At 41.8% G+C, this 12,840-nt stretch overlaps 1 protein-coding gene across 1 annotated transcript in view; it reads right to left on the reverse strand.

The window, feature by feature from the left end:
• Positions 1-12,840, reverse strand: part of LOC137376366 (synaptojanin-2-like) — a 217,607-nt gene that overhangs the window by 24,955 nt on the left and 179,812 nt on the right. The window contains 3 exon segments of the mRNA XM_068044775.1: positions 2,412-2,580; positions 4,629-4,707; positions 6,087-6,305. Coding sequence (XP_067900876.1) covers positions 2,412-2,580; positions 4,629-4,707; positions 6,087-6,305 — 467 coding nt within the window.

Genomic DNA, 12,840 nt, shown 5'->3' on the forward strand with positions numbered 1-12,840 from the left:
GTTCTAGATTCTCCCACAAGAGAAAACATCCTTTCCACATCCACCTTGTCAAGACCCCTCAGGATCTTATATGTTTCAAGCAAGTTGCCTCTAACTCTTCTAAACTCCAAATTAAATTAAATTAAATTAAATTTCTAAATTAATGCTAGGGGCCAGCTCACAGATTTCAGCCTACTGGAATCAAAATTAAAAGAATGCCAATATAGAGGTAACTGAAGTATCATCAATGCCTAACAGACATGTTACCATGGGAATTTAATGCAACAAATCATAACATGCATTCAGTAGATCGTATGATAAACCGCCTCACTGTTAAGACACTATCATGCAGTTATGTAAAGAAAAGATTACTTCATACTTTAATTTTATTCCAGAAAACCTTCAGGTTAACTCTTGGACAACACCAAAATAGGCCAAATTATTTTCATAATCTTAAATCAGTTTTATCCAGAAGAACAACACTTTTTGTCTTTGAGACGAAACAAACTATTGCAGAAAGATAAATAGGTTATTGAATGTACTCAGGGCTCTTAATAGGCAAATTATTACTGCACAGCCATACAGACAGGAAAAAGCTGTGCTGCATGTATGGGCCATGATTTACTCTGTTTAGTTCACTGATGACATTTTTTTTTTCATTTGTTATTTAGATTTGGGTGACATAGGCAAGGTAGCATTTATTACACATCCCTAGATTGCCGGAGTGCATAAATATTCAACCACACAATGTCGGACAGGAGTGATGTTTAAAGGTAGAGGTGACAGGTTCCTTTCCCTTAAGGGCATTAATGAACTAATTGGATGTCTACAACAATCCTGCAGCTTTCACAGCCCACAAATTACTGGATTTAGTTGGATTCAATTCCACAATTGGTGGTGGTATCTGAATGTGCTAGTCAACTATCATAACCACTAGGCTATTGTACCCATTTTGTATGTTCTAGGTTCACTTTTCTCACTAGTACTTGCTAATACACTGGTAAATAATTGGCACTTCAAAAGTTTTATGAAGCCTCAGATTGGTTTAAGGGTTATTACGTGTGAGTGGTACACACAGAATTACCCAAAGGTATCCCACATCATTTTACCATTCAAGACTGAACTTGTATTTGGGAGTGAGAACAGAAAGTGCTAGAAATACTCAGCAGGTCTGGCAGCATCTGTGTAGAGAGAAGCAGACAGTCACAGACCTGAAACGTCAACTCCATTTCTCTCTACACAGATGCTGCCAGACCTGCTGAGTATTGCGGGCACTTTCTGTTCTCATTTCAGAGTTCCAGCATCAGCAGTATTTTGCTCTTATTGTATTTGGGAGTGTCTTTCACAACTTCGAAATTCCAAAGCACTCCACAGCAAATGAAATACATTTAAAGTGCAATCACTATCATAGTTATGAAAACACAGCAAACAATTTGCACACAGCAAAATCCCAAGAAAAACGATGTGATAAATGACCTGATAATTTATTTATGATGCTGTTGGCTGAGGGATGTGTTGGCCAGGACATCAGAAAACTCTCCGCTTTTCTTCAGAAAGTGCAATGGGATTTTTTTGTCCACCTGAGAGGGCTTATGGGGTTTAACATCTCATCCAAAAAAGATGGCACCTCCAACAGTGTAGCACTCCCTCAGTACTCAGAAGTGCCAGCCTGGATTATGTGCTCAAGTCTCTGAATTCAGTTCAAACCTGTCATCACCCATTTTTAATTGTTGAATACTGTAATCTACAATCAAAATATATAAAAAGTCCTTGGTTGGCAAAAGCACATTGATACTGTACATCTAGCCCACCTGTAATTTTAAATGCTTTTAATTGCTGTTGAGTGGAGAGATTGTTGATGGGAGAACAACAGTACTAATTATTCTACCACCAACGATCCCTCCTTCCAGAAAATACACTCATGACACCACACTTCATTGACTATGAATGTGTCTAGGTTTGTTAACTGAACAGCAAAGGTGGTAGACTGGAGACAGCAAAAGACCATATAGAAGCACTGTAAGGACACAAGTGTCAAGGTCCCACTGGCACCAGCACAGATTACAGATTATGATTGGCAAATGTGTTTTACGAATGCCAATCATATCTTGCAACTTGACAGAAAATGCACAGATAGAACAATAATCCGAAGAAGTTGATACAAATTAATCAAGCTGTAATGTTGGCAGCTTTCTAGGTCTGCACAAGTTAGAGCTATTATTGAGGATGTTGTTGTTGATCAGGCGTTTGGATGTTTGTTGTACAGTTCAGGGTAATCTGCTTTCTACTCAACATTTGCGAATAGCACGGATGAAATTCTGAACTCACCATGCAGAAAATCGCATGCTGGAGCATCAACACCAATGTGCCATTGAATTTTTAATGATACTTGGTAGCAATATAATAGAAAGCTCATGTGGCATATGAACTACCTTCAGTGTCATAATCCAGGCTGTTGAAATCAAAGGTTTCTTCGAGCAGGCAAGAATTTGCAGTTGGAGACATCGGTACAATACTGTTCCTGTTTATGTTAATTTCTTCATGTAAATCATTCAGCCAGTCTCTGGTCCGGGGTGTTATACTCATCACTCTGCCATTAACCTTGAAGGTGTTAAATCGCATTAATTTTAAGTTGGTGGAACACCATAAATAAATAATTACACAAGACTTTCTAAAAACACGTTTCTGCCACATTTTCAATGCATTTCAGATTATAACAATTGCTTAATCAAAACAAATCTCCTCATCTCCCCTCTGGTTCATTTGTCAATCACCTGAAATCTGTATCCTCTGGTCACCAATACTATTGCAAGCAGGAACAGTTTCTTCTTCTCTACTATATCAAAACCCCTCATAATGTTGAATACCTCAATAAAATCTCCCTTTAAACCTCTCTGGTCTAAGGTGAACAATCCCAGTTTCTCTCGACTCTCCACACGACTAAAGACCCTCATCCCTGGTCCCATTCTAATAAATCTTCTCTGCATCTTTATTTATTTTATTTAGAGATACAGCACTGAAACAGGCCCTTTGGCCCACCGAGTCTGTGCCAACCATCAACCACCCATTTATACTAATCCTACACTAATCCCATATTCCTACCACATCCCCCTACCACCTACCTATACTAGGAGCAATTTATAATGGCTAATTTACTTAACAACCTGCAAGTCTTCGGCTGTGGGAGGAAACCGGAGCACCCGGTGAAAACCCACAAGGTCACAGGGAGAACTTGCAAACGCCGCACAGGCAGTACCCAGAATTGAACCCGGGTTGCTGGAGCTGTGAGGCTGTGGTGCTAACCACTGTGCCGCCCAAGTCTTTGTTATTTAAAATATCAATTTTGTTCCAAATCAAACTATTTTCCTCAATTCTGTTTTTATCTAAAAAAAGATAAGCTGCCTCTTATGCCCCCTCCCTCACATTACTTCCAAGTCATTTTGGAGCACCCAGATTCTCAGACTCAGTTGTGGAGGTACTGCAGTCAACAGGAGACTGTGGCCTGCAGGCAAGCACTCTCAGGCCAAAATGTGCCCATCACAAGCATAGCAAGGGTCCATGCTTTAACAAAAGAGCCTTCCTCCAGCCACGATGAAGCCACTGTGGGTGCATCTCATATCAGTGGTAAGGTAGTTGTAAGAAAAGCACTATGGGTTGATACTTGGGTGAAAATAATATTAAGCTATTATTGTGCTATCCATTAAAAAAGTGCCTTTTTAACTTGTCAAATTTGTAAGCAGTGTACTTTTAAAGCAAACCTGATTTCCCTTTCATATATCTGTGTTGACTCTGCTTGATTATATTATGATATTCTAAATTCCCTGTTACTATGTCCCTAATAGTAGATTCAATTATTTTGCCCAAAACTGATGTTAGGCTAAACTGACCTATAGTTCCTTGTTTTCTCTCTCCCTCCTTTCTTAAATAGCAGGGTTATGTTTGTTACCTTGCAGTCCTTCCAATAGAATCTAAGGAATTCTGGAAGATCAAAACCAATGCATTCATTATCTCTGCAGCTACCTCTTCTAAAACCCTAAAATTCAGGTGGTCAGGTCCAGAGGATTTGTCGCCACTTAGTCCCATTGTTTTGCAAACCTTTGCACTAGGTTTTACTCAAGAGATTAAGTGCAAGGCATGCGAATATTTTTACATGCTAAAATTAGTTGGGGTTCTAATCAAACGCAATTTGAATATATTAATGAGATTACTGCTTGCTTCAGGCCTGGGTCACTTAAGAAATCTCTGCAGTTAACATGGTAGCAGGCAGGAACCAAGCAATAAAAGGACAGTGAGTCCTAAATCTTAATTTTAATGGCATTCCTGACCTATTTCCACTAGGTGGAGGGAGTTAAAAATCGCTCCTATGGCTTATTCTATGTATTCTCAAATCAATAATGATTGTTATGTCGTTTATGTTTTGATCGGATGAATCAATAATTAGTTGCATATTAGACGAAAAATGCAAGAAAAGTGTCTGAATAGAAGATAAAATGACAGCAAGGTTTATTGTGATAAATTGAATCTCACACACACACATGCAAAGTATGCTCACAAGTTCAGTTTCTGCACTGATATAATGATTGACAGCATTTTAATTCAACATGCTGGGGCATAAAATTGAGACCATTCCGCACCAAAACCAGACTTACTTTTTTCCCATCTAGATCCAAAACTTTCAGAGCCATCCGGCTATCCTGAAAAGTTACCAGCATCTGTCCATGATCAAACCTAACAGGAATATAGTAATACAGTTACTGTACCATCATGTCAAGCAGTCTTTAGCAAAACCAAGGAGGGAAAAGCAGGGTCACAATACACAGTAACACATCAGTAGCACTAATCTACCAAAACAATTTTTTTCAGTTTCCTAGAGGTTGGATGCACAAGATTTAGATCAACAATATCACAGAACTCTCTTGCTATTAGCACAGCAGAGGCAGAAAGCATGGCTCAGAATACCAATGCTTTGCAGCAAATTAAATGCAACAGGAATTCATTCGCATAGCATAGGAACATAGGAATTGGAGTAGGCCGTTTATCTCCTCGACCCTCTTCCGCCATTCGATGAGATTGTGGCTGATCTGTGACTTAACTCCATATGGGCCTTTGCTGCATACCACTTAACACCTTTGGTTAACAAAATTCTATAAATCTCACATCTAAAATTAACAATTGACCTAGCATCAGCTGCCATTTACAGAAGAGTGTTCAAAACTTCTGTTACCCTTTTTGTGTAGAAATGTTTACTAACTTCATTCCTGAAAGGTTTGGCTCTAATTTTTAGACTGTAGACTGTGCTCCCTAATCCAAGACTCCCCACCCAGCTGAAATAGTTTCTCTCTATCTACCCTATCTGTTCCCCTTAATATCTTGAAAACTTCCATCAAATCACCCTTTAACCTTCTAAAACCAGGGAATACAACCCAAGTTTGTGTAATCTCTCTTCATAATTTAACCCTTTGAGTCCAGGTATCATTCTAGTAAATCTATGCTACACTCCCTCCAAGGCCAGTATATCCTTCCTATGGTGTGGTGCCCAGAACTGCTCACAATACTCCAGGTGTGGTCTAACCAGGGCTTTGTAAAACTGAAGCATGACTTCTACCCCCTTGTATTCTAGCCCTCTGGATATAAAGGCTTCCATGCCATTAGCCTCTTTGGTTATTTCTGTACCTGTTCACAACATTTTAATGATCTTTGTACCTGGACCCTTATGTCTCTCTGGACCCCCACTGTTTCTAGCTTTTCAGCATTTAGAAAGTACCCTGTTCTATCCTTCTTGGGTCCAAAGTGGATGACCTCACACTTGCCTATATTAAAATCCATTTGCCACAGTTTTGCCCATTTACTTAATCTGTCAATTTGAATCTATCAACACGAAGGTAAATATAGCACTCTCAAAGTGAAATAGGTTACACAACATTATTAAACATGCTGCTCACACTTGATTGAGATATGCAATAGAAAAAGTTTTTTGCTTGTGATGGCACATCAATAATTATCATTTTTGTCTAAGCTCTTGATTTCGATAAAAAAAACAAAGATAAAAGACTGGTCAAATAAACCACTGTTTTCAGGGTTGTTTATTACTAATAACCACCTCTTACCTCAGCAATAAAATAGTGCCATAACTCTTAAAGAAATTAATTATTTCATTTCTTAGGTCATCTGGAATTTCCTCCCTTTCTTCATTGGTTGGTCCTTTGAGACATATCACCACAGTTGCATCTGATGGTCCCTGGGAAGATGTAATTTCTTGGAATACTTTCTCTCGTGCGTAAATATCCACTTCCTGAGTATTCACTTCAAAGACAGCTAAGACAGGCCTGTATTTGAAGTGTGAAGAGGAGGATTGTAAAAGTATGCAAGAAGAAATACCAACATTAAAACTGCTGTGGATGCATTAACACTTAAGTAAACAGCATCAAAGTTTTGCCTTTAATATAACCATAATTCACAATGTTACCTACACCTTTTTAAAAAATCATAGCCACAGATTCAAATATTGCAAATAACTTAATTTCAAGCAAAATAGTGGTGAGTGCAATATTCATATTTTTAACGAAAAATGTGGATATTAATTCTGCTGACAAGAGAGAGACCTAACAAAGTGGATTTGCATTGTGTCAAATCCACAGCTGACATGGTGACGCACTATGGGATGCCAATGCCACTGTTTATACTTAGCTGTACAGTAACCAGCCCAACTACTATGGTTAAAAGGTGATGCACAAATATATCTGCGGTGGCACTGCTCAGTGAAAGAGCTGCCAGCTCTGATCGGCTGACAGATCTCAGCAGGTGGGACTTCTGTTGCCAGGGTCCTTGATCCTGGGGAAGGTCTGCCACTGTCCATTTAAGTGCCTAATTGGGATCGATCCGACAGGCCTTCCCCTAGAGGAAGCGATGCGGAGCTCTTGCTGGCGCTTTTGTCAGTAGTCGAGACCCCCGACGCCCAGATAAAATCCCGGCCATTGTCACTTAATGTTTTCAGGAATATAATTGATCTAAAAACAAAACATAGCAAAAAGCTTCCAATCCCTGACTCTGGGGGCTTTGTATGGGGTGAGGGTCTGAACCAGGGGGAGCGTGGGGGCGCTGGAGAGAAGCACTACTGCTCCACCTAGCCCACAAGCACTGCTGTGTAGGCATTTACCTTCTTCCCAAAGCTGTCCTCACCTCATTTCAGCTGCCAGGTTTCCCAAGGCCTGGAAAACTCAGCCACCCACTGTAAAACCTGCAAACTAGGTTAAATCGGAGGTTGCCAGGCTCATTAACTTGTCCTACCTCCATTAAACCCAGAAGTCAGTGGGTTGTGGTCAGTTTACAGATTTAAAAAGTTTACATCTGGCCCGAACCAAACTCATCATTTTTCTGTACTCAAATTCATCCCATGCACCCTGACAAACTTTGCTGCAATAATGTAACTTACAACTTACAACTAAATTTAAGGCAGCTTTTGCATTTTGATGATGGCAATTTACAACAAAATTTCAAAGGACCATATTTGACTATGCTGGAATGTAAAAATTGGAGTAAAAAAAGCAGTGTGAATTCAGAATAACTTACTTGCTCACAGGGAATTCACATGGAGCCTTACAAAAGAGGATGGGGACAACTTTCTTTGGAGACTTTAAATTCTTTTGGTCGCCCAGAGTGTTTCCAGTGTCTCAACAGCATTTCCCACTGACCACTAAAATCGAGACCAAAGCTAGCAGAAAGAAAACTGAAACTTTGTTGACGGCGACCTATGGGTCCTCCTCAATGAAATAATGGAAAAGTGGTACTGACTCCTGGGCTCCCAGAAGGCATGGAGAGAAATGGCAGAATATTGAGAGTGCCAGCTCCATGACCCCGATGGTAGAGCAGCAATGTGGAAAGAAGTTCAGTGACCTTACCAGAGCTGGGAAGGTACGACTCACCATACTCGCCCAAGTAAGTCATTGTGGTGGATGAGGAGTAAGAAGTCGAGGAGATGAAACAGGAGGCGAAGGTGGAGAAGGAGAGGGAGATGCTTCCAGAGGAGCAATAGGAAGTGGATCCAGGTCTTGTTATGGCTCACATTGAGCTCGTGAATGAGAAGGAAATGGAAGGCCAGAGGCCCATTCCTCTTTTCTTTCATGGAAACATACTTGCCTCATTATCACCAGGTCACTCAAACAGCATCAAAGTCACCTAGCTCACCTGTACCAGGAATAGTAAAGAGATAACACACAGGGGCAGCTAATGAGAGAAGGCAAGTTAACTGGCCTGCTAGTTCTAAGGACCAGGAAAACTTGAAAATGGAAGAGGATGTTTCCACCTTTCTGGAGAGTCCAGTTGGAAGGGAGCCCTGGGCTAACAAGTTCTGATGAAGGGTCACTGACCTGAAACGTTAACTCTGCTTCTCTCTCCACAGATGCTGAAAATACTCAGCAGGTCTGGCAGCATTTCTTGTTTTTATTTCAGATTTCCAGCATCTGCACTATTTTGCTTTTATTTATTCTGGACTAACAAGTCATGGACTCTGACTTCACAGGTGCTTCCCATGTTGTTGAAACATCAGAGGTACATTCTGTCTTGTTTTGCAAGGGGGTGGAGCGATGTTAATGAGAGGTGGATAGTCTCAGCAGAGGTTTTGCAGAATGGGCCCAAGGAAGTCATTTTTATGCTGAAAATCAGTATTACGCCATGATTACAATATTGCGTTGCACAAGATTTCAGGATATTCCGGGTTTTGCACCCAATAATATACTCACACCCAAATTACAGGACTACAGAAGTATATCAAGGTGCCAAAGGACGTGCAACTATGTAGAAATAGTTACTGCCTTAGACATTACTGCAGGAGTTCCTCAGAGCAGCATCCTAGGCCCAACCAACTTCAGCTGCTTCATCAATGACCTTTTCTTCATCGTGTCAGATGTGAGACTGATCACCGATGATTATACAGTGTTCAGTTCCATTTGTCATTCTTCAGAAAGTGACGAAATCCAAGCCCACGTGCGGAAAGACCTGGGCAACAATCAGGCTTAGGCAAATAAGATGCAAGTAGCATTGTGTCACACAAGCGGCAGGCAATGACCATCTGCAACAAGAGAGAATCTAACCATCTCCCCTTGGTATTCAATGTACTATCATCATCAAATCTCCCCCACCCTCCACCATCAACATCCTGGGGGGTGGTCACCATTGACCAGCAACTCAACTGAACCAGCTACATAAATGCCATAACTATTAAAGCAGGTCAGAGGCTGGGAATTCTGTGGTGTGTCCCTCACCTCCTGACTCCCCAAAGCCACCTACAAGGAAAAATAAGAAGTGTGATCAAATATTCTCCACTTGACTGAATGGGTGCAGCTGCAACACTCAAGAAGCTTGGCACAGTTCAGGACAAAGCAATCTGCTTGATCAGCAGTTCATCCACCACCTTAAACATCCACTTCCTTCACCACCAGTGCATATTCTATCTACAGGATGCACAGCAGCAACTCACCAATGCTTCTATGATGGTATCTCTCAAACCTGTTACCTCCACCACCTAGAAGGACAAGGGCAGCAGGTGCTGGGAACATCACCTCCAAGTTTCCTTCCAAGTCCCTCACCATCCCATTGTGGACATATATGGTCATTACTTCAAGATTGCTGAGTCAAAGACCTGGAACTCCCTATCGAACACCGAGTACTTTCACCACGTAGACTCTCATGGTTCAAGAAGGCGGCTCACCAAACATCTCAAGTCCAACTAGGGATGAGCAATAAATGCAGGTCTTGTTAGCAATGCCAGGGGGCATAGATTTAAAGTAATTTGCAGAAGACTTAGAGAGGAGTTGGAGAGAATTTTTTTTTCACGCAGCAGATATTGGGGCTCTGGAACTCACTGCTGAAAGGGATGTAGAGCCAGAAATCCTTATCGCATTAAACAAAAAATGGATATCATTATGCCAATGCACTGACTGGAGATCTGAATTTATTTTTTTTTTAAAAGACAAGCTGCCAGCAAAGTCATCCTTTCAGCTTAAGATGATCATCTAATTGGCAACACTGTATCCTACACTGCAATGCTTGTGAGGAGAGAGACAAAACTTCTGCTAATATCCCAGCAAGAACCAGTACCCAGGAAGTTTAAGGGAACTACCTGTTCTCTCAACAAGCAGAATAAAATACTGCTAACTGTTATGTTTGAGCCACTGAGTGACTGTCATGAAATAAGCCCTTCCCCATCTGTGGTTTTAAGCTGGTGTTTTTCTCTGCAGCAGAGGAGAAGCAACTGGACTCTGACATGAGCAGACCCAAAGTGGGGGTCCCTTTCTCTCTCTCTCCATTCCAGCCTAAAAGCTTTCAAATCCTGCTTGTTGACTGACCACTTTGCATACTCCGGCTACAATCAGAAACCTGTTGGAGGAAATCATCGCATCGCTATCTCCAAAAGACTCACCAAACCAGTCAACTACCTCTTCAAACTAAAAGCCTCAGGACCATTGAATTCAGCTGGAACCCAGCTGAATCACCGAACTCTACAGACTGTATACCTTTTTTATGGCCGCTAACTCAACCAATCTACCTTTCCCCACTCTGTAACCTATTTGTGTGTGTGTAAACCTCTAGTGTGTGTGTGTGAGTGAAAGTTGGCACGTTATTATTTTATTAGTTTAGTTTAGATACAATAAAGTTAACCTCTTTCTTTGATAACTCAATAAAACCTGTCTGATTACTTACTTGTTATGATCATAACAAGAACCAATCAAACACCTACTGAATTGGCCAGGACATCCACTTTAAGAAAGAATTAAACCTGTTGTGATCAAACAAGGACAGGGGAAAGAGGGAAGCCCTTCGAATCCTCCTCACTCGAACGTAACAATATGTACTTGAAGTGCTATAACCTACAGAGCTACAGACCAAGAGCTGGAAAATGGGACTAGGCTGGATAGTTGTTTTTCAGCCAGCACAGACACGATGGGCCGAATGGCTTCCTTCTGTGTCACAAATTTTCTGTTTTCTATGTTTCTATCTCTTGGCTCACAGGTCATCTGAGCACACTGTGACAGAAACAGAAAATGCTGGAAACAGTCAGATCAGGCAACATCTGTGGAAAGAGGAAGGTAGGGTTAATGTTTCAGATTGATGACCTGTTGTGATGTTTCGCTCTTAATCTGGCTTGCTCAGTTAAAGTCACTGTCCAAATACTGTCTATGGGGAAAAGATGAATCATAGAGCAATTGTAAATCCATATATATTTCAGTATCCAGTGGAACTTACCCATAAAACATCTCAACTCCCATTGGAAATGCATCCATCAAGCCTTGTAGAAGGCCAGGGAATAAGGGTGTCTCTCCCCCCCACCTCACTTCCCATTGTCTCACTGAAAGCATTTTTAAAGTGCAAAATCCAGTTACTGTATTGTCAACTGTACACCAGCAGGATATGGCTGTCTAACAGCAAGAAACAGATTAGGGACAAGGTGTGGGCAGCGTTGGTTAATAAGAACAGAATAGGCCATTCAGCCCTTCGAGTCTGTTCTGCCATTCATTAAGATCATGGCTGATCAATATCTAAATTCTATTTATTCACCATGGTTTCATATTCCTTAGTACACTTGACTAACAAATCTATCAGTCTCTGTTTTGAAATTTTCAATTGATCTTCCCTCAACAACTTGCCTGGAGACTGAGTTCTGGATTCCACTTCTCTTTGTGTGAAGTAATGCTCCCTGACAGCATCCCCGAATGGCCTAGCTTTAGGATTTTATCCTGGTGACTGGGGTCCCGGTGACGGGCTGGAAAGTGAGAGCAGACCCGCCTGGGTCCACCGTCGGCTTCCCCTTGCTATTTCACAGCGGACGGTGAATTAACTGTCCACTGTCTCGGCTGCCATGCCTTTAAGGAATGAGCTCCCACCTCCAGAGCTGCCAGAGGGCTGGAGGCTTTGCATTACCAGCAGCGTCTGCAGTGCTGAAGATGGAGACGACTTCGGGATGCAGATAAGTGGGGTTAGGGTCACCAGGGCCATTCAGGCAGGCCCCGGTGAAGGGGTGGGGGGGGGGGATGGGCTGTTGGTGAGGGTGGGGTCTTGACAGGGGCGGTGGCCATCGCTGCCAGGAGGGCCCTCCACGCATCTCCATGCAGCAGCACACCCCTGCAACTTCCATAAAATCCCAGCTGAGGCGGAACGCTTCCTTTAAGCGGCCATCAGTTGGCCACTTAAGGGTCTCAATTGGCCTCAGCCTTCCCCACCCCAGACAACATCGGGCATGGCACCGCTTGCCATTTTGTGTGACGTTCCCGTCTCAATTTTAAGGTTATGCTTTCTTGTTCTGAACTCCTCCACCAAAGGAAATTGCTTTTCTCTATAGGAACGTAAGAACATAAGAACATAAGAAACAGGAGCAGGAATAGGCCATTCAGTCCTTCAAGCCCGCTCCACCATTCAATGTGATCATCTCCTACTTCAACACCATTTTCCTGCGCTATCCCTGTATCTCTTGATGTTTACAAGAACATAAGAAATATCTGCTCTATCCAATCATTTAATTGTCTTAAGCACCTCAATTGGATCACCATTATTCTTGTATACACCAGGGAATAGAAGCCTAGTCTATGCAACCTCATAATTTAACCCTTTTAACCTCAGTTTCATTGTGGGGAAATTGCACTGCACCCCCCTCCAAGGAGAAGAGAAGGCTGTGAGGTGATTTGATCGAGGTATTCAAAATCATGAGGGGCCTGGACAGAGTAGATAGAGAGAAACTGTTCCCACTCGTCAAAGGATCAAGAACGAGAGGGCACAGATTTAAAGTATTTGGTAAGAGAAGCAAAAGTGACATGAGGAAAATCTTTTTCACGCAGAGAGTGGTTAAGGTCCGGAATGCGCTGCCTGAGT

Source organism: Heterodontus francisci, chromosome 13 (genome assembly GCF_036365525.1).
Source record: "Heterodontus francisci isolate sHetFra1 chromosome 13, sHetFra1.hap1, whole genome shotgun sequence".
Lineage (NCBI taxonomy): Eukaryota > Metazoa > Chordata > Chondrichthyes > Heterodontiformes > Heterodontidae > Heterodontus > Heterodontus francisci.